Consider the following 23203-nt stretch of genomic DNA (forward strand, 5'->3'; position numbering starts at 1 on the left):
CACAAAGTCATCCAGGTCGATACGTTGGAGATGGTTTTGTCCCCATAAATCTGCCTGGACACACACACCCACACACACACACACACACACACACACACCTCAGATCTGCATCCCATTTGTAGTACATCACTCTACTGTCTGGGATCAAGCTCAACATTTACCAGTGAATAAAAACCATTGTTGAGAATGTGATTAATGTCACTCTTTGAATGTGGGAATGGTATAGATCTGCCTGTCAGTATTTCAGTTTGTTAAATCCAAATGATTTCTTTTACAGCTTTTCAGTGTCTAAATCACTGATGCCATTTATCCTTAGAGGGGACCCTGACTCTAGTCATATGGGCCCATATATCAGAATAACTGAGGCCATGGTGGTACTTCATACAGTAGGAGGTGTTACAGTGTCATCTAGTGGTCGTCTCATGCTATGATTGCAATACGGCTGAGGAGGAAATTGACCTGGAGACCTCTTCTGTCTAGAGCCAAGGGTGCTCAAGCTTTATGTCCTTTATATGGTGTTCTTTGGTGCACAAGTGCTTTGTAAAATAATGTTTAAAATGAGGATGAATAAAATATAAGTTCTAAGTTGCCACCAAAAGGAACCTCCCTGTAAAATAGTTACTCAAATATTAAGTTATATTTAATCCATAAAATTTCCTAAAAAACACTGGATGACATCCTTGAGTTTTATATTTAAAGGGCAATTCCACCAATTTTACACATTAAAGCGTGTTAACAGGTGTTTGGGATACTACTGCATCTGTGAAAACGTAGTGTAAAGCCTTTTGTGGCTCCAGAGGAAGCTGCATGTTATCTGATAAACTGCCTCCAGTGATGCCACTCAGTGGCTGTTGCATTATGGGTAAGGTAAGCACTAGGTATTGAAAGCAGTCAACTGGTCTTTCACTCAGAAACTCTTTAACCTAGAAAGTCTTATTTCTTTTACTTAACCATATTTTTTGCCTTTCATTAAAGGAGTTCACAGTTGCCATCAACATCCACCAAATTGTTGTTTTTTTTACATTTCATGTTTCAATAACAAATAGTCACTGCTTTGTTTGATAATGTTGAACGTGTAATCTATACAATACTATTCATGCTACAGATCATTTAAAGGAACAGTTCTCCCAAACAAAGATTCAGTCATCTCCTCTCCCCATGCTGATGAAAAATCAGGTGAAGTTTCGTAACCCACAACACATTTCTGGAGCTTCACAGCAAACAGCGTTCTCCTAAACAACTCAAGTAGGACTTTTTTAAAAAACTGGCTCCATACAGCTTGTCCAGTCTAAGTATCTGGAAGCCCAGAAATTCAAAATTAATTTGAAGTGCCAATGCTCTTCACTTAGCAGCTACAATGAACATTTTGGCTTTAAAAAGGGTCCAACATCTTTTCATTTGGGATCTCTGGGCATCCTGAGACATGGATTATGCCAGACAAGCTGCATGGTGCCATTTTATGTTTTACGTTTTAAAACAAGTCTCCAGCTACTTCAGTTTAGGAGAACGCTGCAACGTTGTGTTGCTATGAAGCGACAGAAATGTTTTGTGGACGAAACTTCAACTGACTTTCTATGAACATGGGGGGCCTTTCATCAAACCATCTCATCTCGAAACTGGGAATGCAGTCAAACTGCCTTCATGCAATAAGCCAATCATACACAATATGCAAAAATGTTCTGACAGTACCAGTTCAGTTTTTATTCAGGAATCCAAAAATGACTACAGGGTCTTTCCCCAGTGTGTCAGTCCAGTAAAACTCAAAACATGCTTTGCAAGTCATGCAACTACACGAGGCTGAAACTGATGGTTTACTGAAGCTGCTTCCAAGCATGCCACGACTCTTTCCACATGCAGACTGTGGTTGTCCTTGGCTTTCTAGTGCCGGGCTGGAGTATTTCAAACTGGGACAATATAGACCACAAAATCCAAAACACATTTGCGTCACCTACACCGGAGGAATCAACTGAATATCTAGTGCGGAACAGAAACAAGCCCATGAAAATGCAAGAACTGAAAGAAGAAACTGCAAATGCCCAGTAAGAGCTTTATTAAAACACCACTTTGAACATGGGAACGCCACAAAAGCAAGTTTCAACACAAAAACTGCAGCACCAGAAAAACAAAGAAAACACAAGAAATGAGCTTCTCTGAAGCCACTTTTAAAAAATACCCCAGGTGAGTAAATGCAAGCTCAATACAAAGGTGTTCTAATCTAAGACATTTAACCACTTGATGCAGACTTCCAGAGCACTTCAGGTTATACAGTCTTCTGCTGGCCCTTCTTTCCAATCAGAGACTTGTGGATGTGAGGGATCACACCTGGGAAACAAACACAACAATGGATGAGCCATTAACAGTGTCGAAGTCAAGCAGACACAGAACACTTTCCATTTGTGTTGACTGTCTGAGCAGTGGAAAAGTGAGGGAGCGATTGAGACTACAGAGTAATGATTTATTGTAAAATTAAATTAAAGTGTTGTCAACTTGGTAATCTGTCACCATTCGTCTTTTTTGTGTTAATTTATAAAGAATAAACGTGTATACATTTGCCGTTTTACATGTTAAGCTTATTAAAGATTAACAACAGTCACTTCTAAATGCTAACAGGGTGAAAAGTGTCCTTACCTCCTCCAGCAATAGTGGCTTTGATAAGTGAATCCAGCTCTTCATCTCCTCTAATGGCCAGCTGCAAGTGGCGTGGGGTAATACGTTTCACTTTAAGATCCTTTGATGCATTTCCTGCCAACTCCAGAACCTGCGAGAAAAGCCCAGCTTTAGATAGTTACATACCAAGATAACAGCAGCTCTGCAGGGCCGATGTGTGGATAAGGTGCAAGATAAAAAGGACGTTACCTCGGCCGTGAGGTATTCAAGAATAGCCGCGCTGTACACCGCTGCAGTGGCTCCAACTCTGCCGTGGCTGGTGGTTCTGGACTTAAGGTGTCTGTGGATACGACCCACTGGGAACTGCAGCGATAAACACAGCGGGCATTAGCGCATATAAATGACTGGCTCAGTGGCCTGTCAGTGAGAGACGGCCACCAGCTGGGTAACCTCTGCGACGTCTGATTGTTAACGTTAGCTCGTGTTAGCACGGTCGAGGAAATGAATGAATTTCAGTGGACAAACCTGCAGTCCAGCTCTCTGCGAGCGCGAAATAGCTTTCGTCTTGGTCTTCCCGGAGTCTTTACCTGCCTTACCACCAGCCTGCAAAACGCGGAAAATGTTCAGTTTACAGCCACCAAATCTTGTATTAGTGTGTGATAACAACGACTAGGGGTGGCCAGTTTTACCGCCCTCTTAGCAGTCTGGCCACCCTATTGCTTCCTCAACGCAGCCAATAACGGCAACTTAGCTTGCCTGCTAAGCTACTACAACAGCTAACGCTAGCGGCTACCAGTTAGCTATCCACCGAAATACACTGGCGGCTATTAAACATGTATTGCCAGAAAAACACCAGCATAGACAGCTTATCGTTCAGATAGGTCGCTAAGATGACTTAAAATACTTACCATATTTAAAATCTACAAATAATTTCTGACGCTGTGGCCCAATATCTAGCTTCTTGTTATCGAGTACCGACTGTGGGTTTGAACTACAACCCCCCGCCTTCGATTGTATCTTATATATAGCCGAACTTTATCCGGGTAACTAAAGGGAGACCGCCAGCCACTCATATTTCGTTATGCGTTTCCTGCCGTGGCGTTCAGCCAATGAACAAGAACATACCTCACTTTGCGGGAAAGATGGCACATTTCCGTTCAAAGTAATGATGGGTAATGTAGTTCTGACATTTAGACGGTCTATTCCCATTGTCTGTGTCATTTTAGGACAAGGACAAGTTAGTTTTAATTCGGAAAACATTTTTTCTTTCAAAGGTTGTCTACTCAGTCTTGAGACCAAATAAAATACATTGAGTCTGAAGTTGTTGCGTCATCAAGTCAAGTTAATATGTTGACCGAAAATATGTGTAAAATTTATTTGGACAAGCTTTATCGTTATATGAACCAAGACAGGAAAAACGATCACTGACATTATATTTATGACAGTCGGCCTTAAACGTGTGCTCCATTTCATACACAACATTATGTCCGATAATGAAATTACAATTTAAAAAAGCTACACGGGAAAGCAGTAAATCTGCAGAATCAGCAGCAGGCTCTCTCTTGTGCAAAAGTAACCATCTCTTTATATAATGAAAATCAAGCTTCTTTGCGCAATGCACTTGACAAAAACTTGTTTTTTAATCAAAATGTAACGTCATAATTTGCTGCCGTCAGCATTGTTGTATTGTAGTTTCTCACAATGGCCACATGAGGGCAGTGAATGCTCATGGTTCAACATGCAGATGCAGAGATATACATTCAGAACAGCCATCAACTCCTGCCCTCTTCACTGTACTAACTATATTATAACCACGACATTATAGAGACAGATGTCATGTCAAGCTGTAGATTCAGAAAATGTCACACATCTGGTTTAATTAAAGATGCAGCGTGTGGGATTTAATATGAAGAGTCTGTAGTGCTTACCATAAAGGCTCTTTAGCGGTGTCCATGGCCAGTCATTGCAATTTTGCACCTGAATAAAAAAGTCAAATGGATAATGATCCTCATGTTGTAAAGCCAACAAGTCATGTTCTTATTCCAGAGTTGAAGGGCTAGACTAAGCACTTCCTGGGACCCTATGTTGTTTGGGGGCCGCTCCAACTCCAATGCTGCAAACAGCTGCTTAGTTTACTGTCGGAAAACTCCTTTAATAGAAACTCTGCGCTTTCTTCATCTATTGCTTCCACTACAACGGGATTATTTTGCTTTTATATTATTTTTATCATCAGTATGAATGGAAATCTTATTATGCTACATATTATGCTACGATTTTGATATGGGAGGCATCACATGGAAATGCCTGGTATTTGTTTTCCAGCCTACCAGGGCCCCCATTATTTGAGCCATAGTTTGATTTATTACTTGAATGTCAGCTTTTAATTGAGGACTGATGTTATATGAGAGCAACAAGCAAAGAAGTGGCTGTAGTGCTTTGGTGTGAAGGTTTTGAACAGATAACTCTGTGAAAATACAGTTGATGTTGGTTGATAATGATGTTTACCCAACTCATCATTGGTTCACAGTAAAGTGCTTTGCATTCTGTAACAGGCCACAAATGTGCATCAGCACAAATACACACATAATCATCCACCTAATGCACCATCTTACTTTGCTTCTTTCACTGGAAATTAGTTTGACCACAGGGAAATGAGATCTCAGGACTGTCTGTCTTTTTTTTATCACTCCGCTGCCTCAGATATTCTGGAAGGAAAAAGGAATAAATATCTGAACTTCCCACCTCTCAAGTCTGACACTGCACTTTCCAAATATCCAATTGTTCTAATATCTGGCTGGAATGTATCCAGACACACAGTACTACAGATGACAGATATGGTAACCGGCACAATTTTTCCATGAAATTTGTTTCATTACTGTCTACTGCTGTGCACCATTGACATCGAGTCAAGTCAAACTTATTTTAAAGCACATTTGAGAACAAGTCACATTATGCTTTACAGATAAGCAGGTAGCTTAAACAAATACAAGAAGCGCAGACTTAAACATCAGAGAGAGAGAGAGAGACTAGTGAATGGAGTAAAGAAAATGTTTATAACAGCAGATGATATGTGTCTTGTCAGAAAGTCTTTGGCGCTTAGACTCTACAGGGAGATTTTGTGAGTGAAGGGTGTCTGCCCAGAGCAGCAGCAGCGAGAGGAATCCCCCCATGGAGTCCACAGACTGATGGTGGTGGTTGATGACTCCTCTGTGACAGATAAACAGATGAAATGATGAAGCTGATGAAGCTGATGAAGCTGGTGAATCTGAAAACTGCAGCATGAATGAACTAGAGGCAGGAGACAATGGTATTTAAAAAGACAGCGGTAAGATGATAGGCTAACAGTGAAGGTGTGTCGCTGTACTATTGGATGGATGTGTCTTGCTGACAGCACCAGATGATGACAGGCAGTTATGAGCATGAGTGAGAGGAGTGAATGAATGGATGATAAGAGAAATCAACTAAAGACTGAGTATGCAAAAGTGTAGTCCTCCTGTCTGAACTTTCACCAGAGCTTCAATGTGTCCGACAGCAGACACATCTGGAAGATTCAAACACCTGTCAGTAAAGTAAGTCTACAGCCTGCACTGAAAAGAGTCAAAGCATGGGGAGATCTGACTGGGAGGGGAATGCTGTTCCACAGTCTAGTGGCTGATACAGCAAAGGCGTGGTTAAGTTTAGACAACGACAGCCAGGAGCCTCAGCTGACCTGAGGGACCTGAGGGTGGAAGACGGGGTCAGGAGGTGACTATTTTCAGATCATATCCAACATGTTTAGGGTTAAAATAAAGATCTGTCCTGTCATTGTCGTCCATGAGGACCAGAATTTATTCACTTCTAATAGTTTGACATCTTAGCCTTTAAATTTTACTAGACATGGAAATCAACACTCTTAAGCCCCTGTGTCTTAATTTGTGTCACTTCTTATGTTTTATGTTTTTTATACGGCACCAGTTTGAAAATAACTTACTAGCTTTTAACTGCATTTCACTTTGTTGGGAGTAAAGAAGACTATGAAATACAGCTGAAAGCTGAAAATATCAGACAGTGGACCTTGAGATACAATTAAAAAAACCTCCAACCTTTCTCCACACGTTACTCTACTTGTGTTGTATTGTGTTGTGTTGTGTTGTGTTGTGTTGTGTTGTGTTGTGTTGTGTTGTGTTGTGTTGTGTTATGTTGTGTTGTGTAGGGGATATGACACTTATGTCTCTTGTGGGTAGGTGGTAGGAGCGATTCCTAAAAAAATATTTTACTATGCTTGGTATGATTTTTATATTAAAAAAACATGTACAAATGAAAAAATCCAACATGATGATTCCTTTCCTTTCCTTTCCTTTCCTTTCCTTTCCAAAACTTGTTTTTAACAATTTACACTCTTGTACACTCAAGTTTTAAGTTTTATACACATTGTTTTAAAGGTAGTGAGAGAGGCCTCAATGAGTGTACTCCACAACATGCTGTTTCTGAATATGGTTCTTTGTCTTATGATGGTCACATACTGACAGTAACAGTTCACAGTGGTACCAGCAGCAGTTGGAGGATCAGTGTGCAGTAGAGAGCCATGAAACCAGAGAGATTTCAGTCTCCTTTTCATCCTGTTTTACTGCAGTGTTAATGTGTAACAGGCTCCAGTCAGGGTGTGTGTGGTGTGTCGGGACTTGATAAGACAATCTGTGTGTGTGTGTGTGTGTGTGTGTGTGTCTGAAACAACATGCACAGCTGGTGGTGGGCTGGTCATCTAAAGCTCATACCATTCATTCCCAGGCGTACTCCCCTTTCAGCAGTCACTCACTCACTCACTCTCTCCACTGACCTCTACCTCGTTTGCTCATTCTCCTCTCTTCCTCAGTCGCTGTCAGTCACCTCCCAGTCTCTCTGTCACTGAACGGCCTGTTTCTGAAAGTTTTGGAGTCTCTTTCCTCCATCTCCATGTGTCCTTCACCATCTCTCCGTCTGTCCCAGTTTACACCCTGGGTCCCTCCTCACGTGGCCTTTCTTCCTTAAGGTCACTGTGTCAGTCTCCTGTAAGGTCAGAGACAACTGAGCAGTGTCCACAGGACGTTGGTCATTAGTTGAAAGTTTAACTTTGCAGGAAAAAAACCCCACAGGTGCCAGTGAACCCGATGGGAAAAGTGACATACCCACTACAGAAATTAAATATCCACTGGTATTCTGAAACTAAACTGAACTGGAGGGAAATCTCTTGATGGTTTCTGGTTATTTAGAACAACAGTACATTTGGTATGTTATGATGTGTGATGGTTCTTCTTGACCTCAGTGCGACATTTGATACAGTGTATCACAAAATGTTTTTGGATAGAAACTGAAAGGGGCTTTATCAAAATCTGACCGCCCTTTGAAGCAGCTTAAAACCCTGTTATCTAATGTTGTGTTTAACACCTGCTTTTGCTTTTATGTGTTTGAGTTTTTCAGTATTCAGCTCCAACACTTGAGTCTTTACAGTCTTTTATTCAGCTTCCATTGGTTTCCTTTGTGTTTCCTTCTTCTTCTCTGGTTCCCCACCTGCCACAGTGGTAGCTGATACTTGAAGCTTCTCTAGTGTTGCTCGTGAATAGCTTTCTTATGTTGTTACTGCGAGCTAACTGTTATCTCCTTTCTCAGGATCATCCCTCGTCTGCCTGCCTGTTCACCAGCCTACTATCATCCTGCTGCCTTCAGCCTGCTCACACCACACTCCCACGTTCATCCGCCCTGTCCAGCCGGTCCCTCCATTCATCATTGTCTATCTCCCCATTCATTCTATCTTTTCCTTTCCAGTGGATCCCCTTTAAACGTCGTACCCGTGCTCGTCTGCGGCTCCTCGTTGCAAAACTGTCAAGTCTTTAAAAGCTTGTTTACCTATCATATGTAATATTATGAAAAACTTGTAATCGTTACATCAGTTCTATATATTTACATTACATATTAACATTGTACTTATTTATTTCATATCAAAGGAATAATTCTATCATATCATACTCCAAGGGCTAAACTAGTTATAAAAGCATCTTTATTGTTTATTGATGATCCCTCTATATGACCTACATAAACAAACAAGAATGATTATGGTTCTTCTTAATGCCTGTCACCAGGTCAGACTCCCACTTACCCAGGTTGGATCAGTCATAACATTAAAACTATTTTTCTGAATCCAGGAGGTCCAGGTGTTAAACTGAGTATTCATTTAAGCACAGAGCAGGCAAATGTGAAATCAACCAATTATTTCTCAAGATTTCAGGGTGGCCAACACAACTTTAGGGTTGACCCTTGCCACCCCTTAGACACACTCCTTCACTGGTCTGAAAACACTTGCATGCTCATGTACAGGAAGTACACTTCAGTTTACGATATTCTATTATGAATTCAATATGTTAATGACATCCCATAATGCAATCAGTGTTTATGAAGCTGAGAGAAGATTAGTGAATCTATGGAGAAGTGACAGGAAACCAACAATATCTCTATAACCCACTTGGGAGGACCGGAGAGGAAGAGGGGGAGCGCTCAGAGGAAGAAGGGATGGACAGAGAGCGTGAGAACCTGTGATGTCACTCCGCCTGCCGGGACTCAAAAAAAAAAAAAATGGTGGGAAAAGTCTGCTGCTCGACTGGAGACTAGATTACTGGGTCACCTCAAAAACAAGTAGAGACATCAGCTGTTTAATAGTTACATTGTGTGATCCGTCTTAATGTTTGAGGTAGGCAGTGAACTAATTTATCAGTCTAATCCAAATATATATGAACACCAACCCATACAGGACATTCAGCTCTACTGATCATAGTGGACTGATGAACACATTCCAGAAGCATGTGGGTCAACAAGAGCATGAATATTCACACTCATTAGCAGCAGGCTTTAGTTTATGTCGCTGCTTCTTTTGTCGGCAGCTCATGTTGTCTCACTCCCAGAGACAGGATCATCGCGTGTGTGAATGCGTGTGTTTCAGTCATCGCCCGACCTCTCGTCTCCTCTTGTGTGGCTGTATTAAAACGAGATGATCCACAGGGGGACGTTAGGTCACCGATGCTAAAAAGGACACATGATTCATCACAGGGAACAGCTCACAGTGTAAAGAGGCTCATAGAGGCTGTTATGTTCATTAATTCCTCACAGTGTAAAAGTGTTGGAGGCAACAAACTGCTGAGTCAGGCTTCAGCCATTCTAATGTTTGACCAGAAATATATATATATATATATACAATATACATATATAATATGTGATAGTCACACAGTGAAATTGTTCAGCAAGAAATAGTTTCAGCATAAAACTCCTCTGAAAATAAGGATCAAATCAAATTGTTGTTTTTACATTTTGGTTTGTGTACAGGTTCAACTAATTCAAATCAAATCAAATCAGTTTTATTTATATAGCCCACAATCACATTGCCCTAATGGGCTTTACAGTCTCTCCAGTGAATAACATCCTCTGTCCTTAGACCCTCGAATCAAGTGAGGAAAAACTTGCCATGTTGAGAAAAAAAAAACTTTTAACAGGGGGAAAAAAGATGGAAGAAATCTCAAGAAGAGCCACAGAGGAGGGATCCCTCCCCCAGGACGGACAGACATGCAATAGATGTTGCATGTACAGAAAAGAACGACAAAATCACAGTTTACAAGTTGCATTGACAGAATATCTCTTACAAATTATAATACATGTAAAGTGTGTGGATCCAGGAGTCGACTGAGCAGGACGAGGCATCGTCAAGTTGTTCCCGATCCACAAGACCTCCTCTGCACCTGGTGACCTGGAGGAGGGCAGGCCACACAACATAATTAGCAGAAAAACAGAAGATCAGAGTGAAGAGGCATTACATTTTATAGAAATACAGACTAAGAAGATATATTGTGTTAATCAGTCAGCTTTAGAAGTGTCGTCACAGTAGGTGTAAGTGAACTTTGGACAGGCTAGCTGTTTCTTGCAGCTCCCAGTCTTCATGCTAAGCTAGGCTTCGCCATATCCTGACTCTGGCTGTGTACTTCACATACAGACATGAGATTCATTAATCGAAGATGATGCTTTTCTCTGATATACGTTCTGTCATTGCTTGAGAACAACAAGCTTTCCTTCTAACTATCTTCCATGACCTGATGATACAGTGGGCAGGTTGCTGTCTGAACATCGCTGACTTAAAGCTAGATATTAATGCTTTTAGGTACTCCCACCCTGTGCCACCCTTGCTCAGTTCTCATGCTCACTGGTCACTTCTTTAGAAATGACAGATAATGTACATGAAATTGTTTTTTTGTATTTTTTTGTATTGTTTTTATTTTTACAGGGACAGCACACAATTAAAAGAAACGGAACCAGAGTTAGGTAGCAGCTAATTTGCATCTGTTGTCCCTGGGCAGGTAAACAAACAAAACAGCGACACTTCATAAAACAGCACAATACATAAAAAGTCTATTTATGTGGACATTACACTACATTAAACAATGCAGTACATAAATGTCCCTCAGTATGACAGACAATGCATGCAATTCAATCATTAGTGATGACACTTCTGTGCTGATTTTAGCCAAAACGTTACCCTGGTTTTAAACACTGCAAAACTTCCCCACTACTGTAATCCAAAAAGCAGACTGACCAAATGCTGTCCTTCTGAACTGTGGTACCCAATCACCCCTAGTGGACGCTCCAGTCGAGTCAAAGTTGAGAAAATTATTTTGTTACAGTAACAGAAGTGTCAAACTTTTCCTTTAACTTAAAACTGGACATTGGCTATGTCTGTGGTTTGGGAGCGGACCAACCACTGTTAATACTGTTGGTACCACTGTCGCAGAGATGCGAGCAGCATGGCTACTGTCCACAGCAGAAACAACTGTAAGAATTCTAATTAGAGAGTAAAACATGTGGTGGTATTAATAAGTAGAAATAATTCTAGAAAGAAAGAGTGTTGGTTTATAGTTTCCACAGTTATTCCAGTACCTCCACCGTTACCTGGGGATAGTGATAGTGATTGTGCAATGGCAGACATGCTTCCTCTGTGCTGTAATTTGAACCTATTTTTTCTGGGAAAAAATCAGCCTGGTGGCAGACTGAAAAGCATAGTGAAGAGAGGTTTATATCTATACGTGCTGGTGTCATTTTTCCACAGCCATTACACTTTGACATCAGTATTTACTTCAGAATGATTAAATTGTGTAGGGCAAAACACTAGTTTAAAGCCCCCATGTGAGGGACTGACTCTGGTGCCTTCAGTATCAAAAGACACTGCCAAGCAGCAATGCACTGGAGTCAAGCTACTTCCTAGTAACCAAGTCCTCATAATTATATTACATCTAATCGTGTGTCCTGGGGTCAAAGGAATCAAAGGAGTGACACCGAGATTGCAGTGGCTGACTGCATGCCACTCCTGTTGTAGGAGCATGTGTCAGCTTGTGACATTCATAAATATATCTAGCTGATGGCTATTGGCATCTGCTGGCGGAGGCAACAGTGACACACTGTTTTCATACAACATGCCGCTAGTCAAAGGGACATACCACTAACAATCCACATATGATTATAAAACGAGAGTGGCACACCCCCAGTATGCCAGTACACAGTGGTGCCTGCAACTAAAGTTGGCAAATAGAAATGGTGTATGCTGATACAAAGTGGTATAGGCCATAAACTGGCAGAGCTGCTTCTACACCTGCCAACAAGAGTGGCATGCCATCAGCCACTTTTCAATATCTGCTGTGGCCGTAAAGATGAGAACAATTAGGATGACCAAATGCACCCAAAATTCAGAACAGTCCCGAACCACAAGCAGTTGATCTGAATCCTGAATCCTGTCCTGTTTGTCCTGAAAATTAGACTAAACCCAAGTGATGAGTTATAACCTAAAAGAACATACACAGATGAACACTTTTCTGGCTCTCTATTGGCTACAGCTGTTATAGCCACAAAATAAGACGTGTGCTTGCTCTTTTCCCGTTTTTGTTTTCTGGTGTCGATGAAGCTCGGGGAAGTTGCAGTCAAACAGGACAGGGAAAGTGTAGCTGTGGGCGTCAGTTGACTTCATTAACAAAAATAATCAATTTTAGCATCAAGTTTGAACTTCCATGTTTTAATGTTCATTGACACTGAATGCACTGTCCAATAGGCCACGGCCACAGTGGCAACGTGTCCTAACCCACCCTCAACTCCCATATTTCACCCATTCTTATCTGGTTACCCTAACTACAAAGCACGTCTTTACACCCTCCAACCCCAACCATGGACCAAAAGTTGTGTAGACTATCTTTTTTTTTTTTTGTCAAATTTTTCTACCAAACCTATTTATTCATTCATTAGAATGATTTAAAGGATGCTATAATCATGTAAAAATTCTACATAGAAAGGCCTTTGAATCAGTGCTTTTGTACCACTGGTTCAAGCAGCTCATTTAAAGGAACAGTTCACCCAAAAAGTAAAAATCAGTAATCATCTCCTCCCTACATGCTGATGGAAAGTCAGGTGAAGTTCTATAGTCCACAAAACATTTCTGGAGCTTCACAGCAAAACAGTGTTGCAGCATTCTGCTAAACAACTGAAGCAGCTGGAGACTTCTTTTAAAATGGAAAAAAACAATAGCCAAAAAATGGCTCAATACTTGATCTAAGTCTCCGGAAAGCCCGTCACCCTAAATTGATTTGAAAATGTACACCCTTTTTTCTAACTCTACTTCTAAACCTTCACTGTGCCTGCTAAGCTAAAAATGCTAGCATGCACTCTGTCTGAAGTGGGTGCATGAGCGCAACCGCGCATCAAGGGTGTAAATAATGTCTTTTCAAATCGGAAACTTGGATTACGCTGGGCTGTGGGTTTTTTTCCTCAGATGTTTTTATGTTTTTAAACAAGTCCCAAGCTACTAGAGTTATTTAGGAGAATGATACAACACTGTTGTAAAGCTCCAGAAATGTTTGTGGATGACAAAACTTTAGCCTTATTCCATCAGCATTGGGTTGAGGAGATAATGACTGAATTTTCGTTTTAACATGAACTCTTCCTTTTTCCTCTCTTTTGCATGACAATTTTTATAATGCCTATGGAGAGCAGTCGCTTTGCTGCAAATTTATTTTCTTCAGGTTTTTTTTCACAGTATTACCACTTATGGCAAAAACATAAGCACTGATTGATTGGTTAATTATTTATGTAATTAATATGCATGTTGGTTAACACAGCATAAAGCACGGAGCACTTCATTTAGTGGCCCTGTATTGTTCCTCCCTACACTAGTCCATAAGAAAAAAACTGAAAACAGCAGACCAAGCAATATCACAACATCCCCATGGGTGGGGGAGGTATTATGCTTTCATTATAATCTCATAGAAATACAGTGGGCAGAATGAGTTAACCAGTGACTGTTAATGGATTTTGCAAGTGCATGAAGTGAAAGTTACCCCCACACACCCAACACACAAACACACACACACTAGCCCTGGTCGCAGCTGGGCGACTAGTCCGACAGGACTTTGACAGATGGTCCAATGGGACGCTGGAGAGGGAGGGAGGGAGGGAGGACACAAGAGCTAAAGAGAAGGATGGATGGAGGATAAGGGGGGGGCAATGCTAATGGATGCGGAAGTGTGTGTGTGTGTGTGTGTGTGTGTGTGTGTGTGTAGTAGGGGAGTCATCTGTTCCTGAAAGAATGGAAGAATAAGAATAAGGGTTATAAACCTCACGGGAGACAAGGAGGGAGCATGCAGCCCTGCTGACTGGGCATTTGCACTTCTATGGATGTTGAGACACGTGTGTGTATCCAAACACACAAGCACACAGGAACACACTGGTGTAGTACTTGTGTAGTACTAGTGTACAACGGCATGCTGTATTTTGGGTAGTTTATCTTGCAGTTATTATTACTATAATGAAGAATAAACATCAACAACAATTAAACAAATTAAATGAACATGACATGATAAATGGGCTATTGATTGGATCACCTGGCTCCTCATTAAGCACACAGCTTTAAGATTGGTTAATGATTTAATTATGTCACGAAGAAACGTGTCTGTAATACTTATTCTGATTGGTCCATATCATCATCAGTTTAACATTGCTTCTGCCGATTGTCAAGCTACATTCAATAAGCAGACGCCCCGCCCCCAACAGTGTCAATCGCAAATACTCGCGTTGTGACCACGCCCATTCCTCCTCGCTCCCTCCTCGCGCTGGCTGCACCCTTCCGAAACCTCCCCGTGAAAGCCAGGTAGAACGAAAAGCTGTTTCGGTCGACTTCCGGTTGCAACTATCAAAATAAATTTCAAATTAAGCCACAGATTGCTCTGAGAAGAAACTAGGCTACTCCTCACACACTATATATACATTCTGGGAGGATTATGTGTTCTTGAAAACTATACATTGTCTCTGTTTTCACACTGCTACTTCCGGCAAACATGTGAGTGTCTTTCTAAAATTTAAACCTATCACAACGAAACAGGACTGATACCTTTCTCCCTTGTCAGTACATCCAATCATATGTTGATCCTACGGCTACTTTGCTCCATTGGACGTTGTTGTCGTCATGTAAAGGATCATCTACACCAGGGGTAGCCAACATGGTGCCCGCAAGCTCCTGGTATCCTGCTGTGAGCATATGAGTCGCCCGCAGCGCTATTAGCCTCTGAGTCCGGGCTCGTCTATTGTCAACATCCGGGGTCTGTAGGCTGATCTACTACCTCTGACCTGGAAGATGTCGTCTCTGAGCTGCGCGCGCACCCGCGACAGCGCGCCTTGTTTACCTGTAGCTGCTGCTGCTAGTTTGACCCCGGATGTTGATAACGGACGAGCCCGGACTCAGAGGCTAATAGCGCTAGCATATCGTAACAAAATATTGATGAAATTAACTAGTTTCGTGGCAGATAATACGTTATATAGAGGCTGTGTGTCGCTGCCCCGTCTCTCCCATTATATGGATATATCGCCGCTACACTGGATCTAATTTCGTCCGAACGACGCCGAATGACACCAAAGTTATCTGGGTGAGTAAATGACCATATCTTTTGCCAGAAATAAGGTTCAGGTTGTAAAAAACGGTACTTATCCTTTAAACCTAGACTGTCTCCTAAAACATGTAGCCTATTAAAGACATAATATTCATCATTTAACGGTAAACTGAGCAAACATGTAGCCCTCCATATTACTCCATATCACTGAGGTAGCTCACAGTCTCCAAAAGGTTGGTGACCCATGATCTACACTATGTGGATTTGCATGTTTTGGTGTTTTCATGTTTTCATGGCCTTTCCCCAACATTCACCAAACCCATATGACCACATGGTTGCTGTTATTCAGAGTGTCTGGTGTGTACAAACCTTTAATGCTAAAGTAAACTTTATTTATCTGCTCTGCCTGAAAGTGAGGCCTTTAAGTTTAGGTGCTTTTGTTTTGAAGGAAATGTACACGCTTCCGGTAATCTTGTTGCGAAATGTGCCAGCTTGATGCAACTTCCTGAAAGATTGACAGCTTGCGCCGCTCTCCTTTAGTAGTGGAAACGATAGCTCCCGTTGTGTGAGGGACGCAATCACAACTCCCGCTGTCAGCTGTCTTTCCGCGGATTTATTTCCATACTTTGAAAGAAGTTTCCAAGACGGGCACACAGTCTGGAGTTTGGAGGAATCTACTGGGGTATGAAAGTGGAGCGGACGCCTCAAACAAAGTAAAAGAGGAGGTAGACCTGTACGTTTGATGGCTGCTGGGGATGGAGCCCAGCTGCCGGCCACAGTAGCGGCCAGCCGGAGCGTGGAGAAGGCGCTCGAGGAGGCTGCCGCGAGCGGGGCTCTTAACTTGTCCAACCGAAAACTGAAGGAGTTTCCTCGGAGCGCCAAGAACTACGACCTGTCCGACATTACACATGCAGGTCGGTTTGCTTTTTCACTGTTTTTGTTCTTTAACTTACAAAGCAGCACGGGCGAGCTAGCTGTTATCACGAGAACCGCCTATTGTTTTATCGCCACCTGCTTCTTTCTTCTAACGGGGGAAGGCACATCTTTCCGCTGCCCCGACACGCTTCACAAGACTCCCTTAAATAACTCCGCAGTTTGTGCTCCAGATGACTGTCACAACCGTATCTCTGCTAAAAAAATATCAAATTAGACTTGTTTCAGATCGGCAGGACTTACCTTTTACTTCGGCTGATGTATACTCCACCAAACTGCGGTTGTACATTTTTAAAACAGCCTCATAGTCGTCCACCAAACTGCAGTGTGAGCTCAGTGTTAGCATGCAGCGTGCTCAAGAACCTTGTGTTTTTGAAAATAAAGTTCCTGCTAGGTGGACTAGCTGTAAGACAGCCTAGGCTTATTGTATGGGCTATTCGCCAGTGTCTTTAAGAGAAGCCATATGAAGTCGTAGCTTTTTAAAAGAAGTTTGACGTTTTGTTCTCTTAAAGTGGACTTGAAGGAAAAAAAAGAAAATACGTCAGACATGCGAGTTCCTCTTCCTCAATACATCCTCTTATAAGCGGCTGACAACCTTCTACATTGCCACTTCCCTTGTGTGCTCGACTTAGAGTTGTTTCACTAAAGGCTGGAGCTTCGTTCACTGGGTTTTGTTGTTCTTAGCTTCACTGCTTTGGCTTTAGTGTGCTTTGCAGTGGTTTCGGTAGTCTTGAGTTTTTTCACTTTTTGAGTGATAAGTGTAACAATATGGCAACCCTTTACTCACAAACCTCCTGGACTCTCTCTGAATGTGTGTCACTTGATCTCATATGAGCTTAGTTGCACCAGACATTATAGAAGTGCCGCTGATGACAGAGAGTAAAACTTAACGTTGAGTAGGTGTGGTTGACACTGTGGATTAAAGGGAACTACCTTGGCCTCGCCTTGCTGAAAAGAGGATTACCCCATCCAGGTTGCTGAAATCAATCTGGCTACGCAGCAACTTAAAGCAACACCCCCTATCCTCTGCTGCTGCTTTCTGTGCTTTGGCAATTATGACCATCTGCTCATAACAACCCAGGTCTAGGCCCTGTGGGATGAGTTGGCCTTGAACACACATAAACACACACACACAGGCACCTGCCACTGGAGCAACCCAACCCTAATGACTATGGAAGTGATGAATGTATCCCATACCTACAGTAATGTCACTTGATTAGGATGTGTTTATCCAAGCGCAGGTTCTTGGTTAAACAAATCACCCAGCTTGGCTAGTTAGTAAAGGATCAGCCGTCAAAGTTAAGTTCAAAGGGGTAGTCCACTGATTATACATTTCAATGGACAGTATTTAGTCACTCTGTCGAGTCTGACAAAATAAACCTGATGATGTCATGGTGATATCATCGGAGTTCTCATCATTGGCCTGGAGACTAAACAGAAAACCTGTGTTAGACACTGGTGGCAATATTAGATAAATTCCTTAGAGAACAATACAATATGTGTCTATCATAAAGTGTGGCACGATACGATTTTAATTTGATTTATTTCAGGGGTCTGCGATCCATATAAGACAATATCATCTGCCCTTTTAACACAATCAGTCACAGCAGAGGCTGCCACCACTTTCTTTTTGCGTTTGGCCTTAAAAACACAACACATAAATAATTGTAACCATAAATTAGCTTAGCAGATAGTGGACTTTGACTCTACTATTAGCTTAACATTACATGTATCATTTATAGTTTTTCTTTACTCACCGTCATTAGTTTAAGTCACTGCGACCTCTATGAAAAGACACGCAAAGCTGTAGACGATGAATTGGCTAAAAACACAGACCCTTGCACTCGCCATGGATAGTTGAAATGAATGAAATGAAGTTACAGGAATAGATAGATAACTGATATTGCACTTATCATCCTGAATATAGGGTATTATGTTTACTTAAAATAGGCTGAGCATTAGCTAATTTTTAATTTACATTTTCTCTCAGATTATAAATGGGCTACCAGCTGTGAGCTGTGCAATTATTTTTCCTTTTATTAGTAGTCAAGGCCAAGAGGCACTTTTGGCACTTTTCACATTTGAAAATGTTTTTATTTTTATATAAGTTTATTTATTTGACATTATACAATACAACATAAATGTAAAACATTTTTTGTTTTAGCTAATAAGCAAAATGAAGAGAATTTTGTATAGTACTGTTGTAGCTTCCTTTTTTTTCCTCACTAAAAAAATGCATACTGAACCGAAACCGTGATCCAAAAACCAAGGTACATATCGAACCATGGGCTAACTGTACCGTTGGACCGCTACCACTCATGATATCACACTGCAGCAGCTGGGTAGAGCCACGCAGTGTAGATTTGAGAGCCAAACATGTTGTCACCGGTGTGGGCATCTTTATTTTCATATGTGAGAACTCCAACATACAGCAGGTGTCAAGTAGGGATAAGTTAGAGCCCTGCATTGTTAAGTTGAAATAGACCTTTGGCACAGTTGACATTTTGTTTTGTCAAACACAGGTACCACTAATAATATTAACCAATAATGGCTGCACTCCATACAGGTGGGCCAGCATTAGGGCGATGGTGGCGTTCATACTGGCACTTAATGTTCTACTTCAATGGAATAGAGCCATCATTAACCTTATCAGTTCCACCTGTGATTTTTCCCCAGGCTGGTAGAGATGAATCAACATATTGACATGTCATAAGAGGAACAGCACAGGAGTTCATTTTCTTTTCAAAATAAAAGCCTGAATATGCTATATAACAGCTGTTTGATATTCGATATTGCGGAAAAAATTGTATATAACGGCGGACATCTCGATATTCAATAATATCTGGCCCAAGCGTATGTAGGTATTAGTATTAAAACATTTCAAACAATACCCAGAGCTAGAGTTTTCTCTCATGTTAGGTCAACATGTCTGCTGTCAGGACATGTGATAAGTTCCAGAGGGATGTCAGGAAATATTATCAATACATTTCCAAATGGGATGTGTTCATCAATGTTTCAATCTGCATTGGCTTCACCTCCACATTGAACAAGGCAGCTGCTGACATCACTCGTCATTCCTAGTGGCTCATGGTGACTCATTTGTTATTCATTTGCTTTAATTCTAGGGTCATGCTCTTCTATAGGCACAATTGTAGACATTTAGTCTTGAATACATGTTTGTGTAGACGATCTTTGTGGTAATGTCTAGTATTTGAGTAATGAGGTTCTCTCAGTTTCACTGGTATACCTGGTAGTTATGCCTACTCACTCAGACATTATATCACCTGTGAAATACAGCAGACCTGGCAGAGAGTCCTGCCCCTGCATGTTCTGTGTGTGTGTGTGTGTGTGTGTGTGTGTGTGTGTGTGTGTGTGTGTGTGTGTGTGTGTGTGTGTGTGTGGTGACAGTCCTTGCTGATTCACCAAGCTGTCATGATGGTTGTCAGGTATTGTAGATCTAAACTAATCCGAATGTTAAGTGAAGGAGGGAAGGTATCAAAGGGGATCGAACCAAGAGAACATTAGCATTCACTATAGTTTTTGTTAAAATGATAGATGTGTGGTCTGTGGTATGTTTCATTCTCTTACAACTCACCAGCCAGACATTAATCAGTGTTTAATGAAGAGCTTCACATATATAGTGTTGTTAGATGGTTTGCTTTTACATTGGTAGATTCTGTAGTTACAGTTCCCTGAAGCCCAAGGAGAAATCTCCAACTCTGATGCTCTGTCTGACAAACTGTACTGAACCCATCGGTCTGACATCTGAGAAGTGTTAACAAGGCAGGGCTCCAGGGTGGGACTATTTTGGTCACACATGCTCCCAAAAATCTGTCAAGTGCCACTAAACATTTTCAGTGGTTGCACTGGTGCACCTGATATTTAGCAGGCCTGATTAAATGTTTTTAAAAATATTTTTGTTACTGAAAGTTCTTGTTGTGTGAGCTTTAAATGAATAAAACATGTATCCGCACCTTTAATCATGTTAACAGCTATTCACGTAGTATTTTGAAGTATTTCATTTACTGGATTAGCCAAAAACAGACATTCTTCAGTTCAGTTTATTAGCAGATTTTCCAGAAAATGAACTAAATTAAGATATATATCAACTGATATTTCATTATTAAGTACACACAGTATACCACAGTAGAAGATTTTATCTATATTACCTGCTCCTAATGCCTTTGATTCTAATATACCATTGTTGTTGCCACATTTGCACATCCTGTGGACAAAGAGCAACATGAGCAATCCCCTTGAAGTCATTCTTCTGGCCACCTGACCAGTGTTAAAGTCCTGTATTCCCACCTTGTACCGCTCTGTTTGGGGTGTCCACCAACTCTGAAGACAAGTATCTGACTGTATAGCTACTAAATGTTCCACTTTTTCCATAAGTCACTTGTTTCTGTTGCCTCTCTGGTGTGTGGTGCCGGACAGGTATACAGACGGCCTCTGAGCTTGTTTGCTGCTATTGGACGTCCATGGGAAGGGTTGGTGATGATGTTGACGCTCTGTATCATCTATGTGCAGGCTGGAAAACTCAAACACTAAGCTGAAAGTTGTGTAGAGCTGAAGTACTGGTTGGTTAATTCTTTGTGAGACTGATTCTACTACTGTGGGACTGGACAATAAACTAAATTCATCAAAATATCAATATTATGATTCTCTCACAAAAACTTAAACTTTGAACTGAGTGTAGCAACAATAACCACTGTCAGTTGACTAGAAGTTGAACGAGTCAGTCATCCCAAAGCACACTCCAGATATAAAGAATATTGAACTGGTCATTCAGTCAACAGTTAGGATTCATATTTTAGTTTCAGCTAAGCATTTTCACAATTAGAGATGCAGCCTATCTAATCCAGAGTGACTTGTGTGTTTAGAAGATGTTGTCATAGAAAGAGATGATCATAGTGGTTGAACTGGGATAAGACTGGGCTGTGTAGGCCCAGCAGTGTTTATGATAACATCAGCCCCCCTTCTTCCCCACTGGAGCAGCTTCCCTCAGGAAGGTCAAAGGTTCACACACACACACACACACACACACACACACACACACACACACACACACGCACACACAAAGAAGGAGACTTGGCTTGCCTCCCCCAGAGTGTTTCCCGGTAGCTCAGAGCGGTTGAGCAGAACAAAGCCCAGCCATTGTATGTTGTGTGCACCTTGTGGACCCACAAGTCTGTGTGTTGTTGCAGAGTGAATATACACAGGCCACCCTCGGGTAAATGCTTTTCTAATTAGGGTTTACCTAGTATGGGTTTAGAAATGATAATATTTGTCTGTGTGAACAATAAAATGAAGATTTTATAATATATGCAGTTAGGCTGCAACTAATGATTATTTTCATTATCGATTAAACTGCTGATTATGTAAACGATTAATTGATTCATCTGAAAGTGAAGAGAAAAAGAAGAGAAAAATTGTGAAGAATGCTCAAATTTTCAGATGTCTTTTCTGTCCATCAACTTGACAGTTATGCGATTTCAAGGGTTTTCAGGTATTTTCCTAGTATTATCACATTAGTCCTACGTATCAGAGATTTCAGAATAATCCCTAGTTTCCCAATCGTAATTACTTGGATGTTGACGTGAACCATTTACAAGTTGAAAATTGGTAATAACAATGAATCTGATATGTCATGAACGAGGCATTAGGGGTATTATCTGGGGATCTCATGTGATTTGTAATAATGGCAGATGTGTGTAATTTTATTCCAGTCAGCTGTGTTTGGAATCTGAAAGAGGCTGTTTTCCTATTTTCCTTGGTGATGAATGTGCAGATTTTCAGTAATTGTTTTGTCTATAAAATGTAATAAAACGGTGAATATGCCCTTTATTTCCCTTTGTTTCCCGTAGCCAAACATGATGTATTTACCTTGGAAAAGCATCATGTGAGAAACTGGATGTTTTGGGCATCTTTCCTTGTCAAATAATTGAAGCTTCTAATTGACTCTAATAGCTTATATACTTGATTAATTGGTTAAACTAGTCCACTCTAAATCTGAAAATATATTCAACTGCAAATTACCCACAATAAAACATTTTCCAGTTTTCTGTGCTTTGTTCTCCTGTAATGCCGTTTTCCCACCAAAATAAGCAGGTCTACACCATTTTTTTAAACGTGAGTACAGTACAGTAAAGTGCTTGTCAGATCATCTAAAAGATTTTAACTGATATAATGATACTGTAGCTTAAAGCAGAAAAAAGCAGATGGACTAACCAGTTATGGCCATTGCAATTAACTGCTCACAATATTCTAACAACCATGCTTGCTGGCAAAACAGAGACAGCAGTTATTTTCAGTCTAATGCCACACTATAACCAACCATCTTATCATGGTCACAATTTACATTTTTAAAGCTGTCTTACATAAAGTTACTTTCAGGCAAGTATAAATTATTGTAATCAAAATGGTTATGTACATCCCTGTATGACTGCTGCGCAGCGATCGGTCCAGCTAATAACGATATTTTCTAAAATGTCTTATCTGTGCCAATTAATCCTATTTATTGGTCGATCTCTATCATCTTAAAGTATCTGAAACCCACTTTCTGATGGCAGAACTTGGGATGGCTCTGTGTGGCCTTACTGAATAGGTAAAAACATAACCTTCATTTGCTTCGGATGACATGTTATACAGCGTAGTTTCTATGAGGCATGCTGAGGCCGTCAAGAACTGGTGTATATAAAGCCCATTCTAGTTTTCTGTAAATGTGCCCCATTGCCTTTCATTAAAAC

The 23203-nt window shown here is 41.0% G+C and overlaps 2 protein-coding genes across 3 annotated transcripts in view; one reads left to right on the forward strand and one right to left on the reverse strand.

The window, feature by feature from the left end:
* Positions 1 to 2033: 2033 nt before the first annotated feature.
* Positions 2034 to 3647, reverse strand: LOC311251928 (histone H2A.Z). Its single transcript, XM_084344602.1, has 5 exons — positions 3516 to 3647; positions 3133 to 3210; positions 2857 to 2970; positions 2629 to 2758; positions 2034 to 2322 (listed from the first exon to the last, which is right to left on the reverse strand). Exons 1-5 carry the CDS (start codon positions 3516 to 3518, stop codon positions 2261 to 2263), a joined length of 387 nt encoding a protein of 128 aa, XP_084200728.1. The 5' UTR covers positions 3519 to 3647; the 3' UTR covers positions 2034 to 2260.
* A 12394-nt stretch (positions 3648 to 16041) lies between these two features.
* Positions 16042 to 23203, forward strand: part of lrch4 (leucine-rich repeats and calponin homology (CH) domain containing 4) — a 55943-nt gene continuing 48781 nt past the window's right edge. For both annotated transcript variants that reach the window (XM_084344965.1, XM_084344964.1), the window contains exon 1: positions 16042 to 16435. In XM_084344965.1, coding sequence (XP_084201091.1) covers positions 16264 to 16435 — 172 coding nt within the window. In that variant the 5' untranslated portion in view covers positions 16042 to 16263. The remainder of the gene's footprint in view (positions 16436 to 23203) is intronic.

This window comes from Pagrus pagrus (assembly GCF_965226575.1).
Source record: "Pagrus pagrus genome assembly, chromosome: 22".
Classification (NCBI taxonomy): Eukaryota; Metazoa; Chordata; class Actinopteri; order Spariformes; family Sparidae; genus Pagrus; species Pagrus pagrus.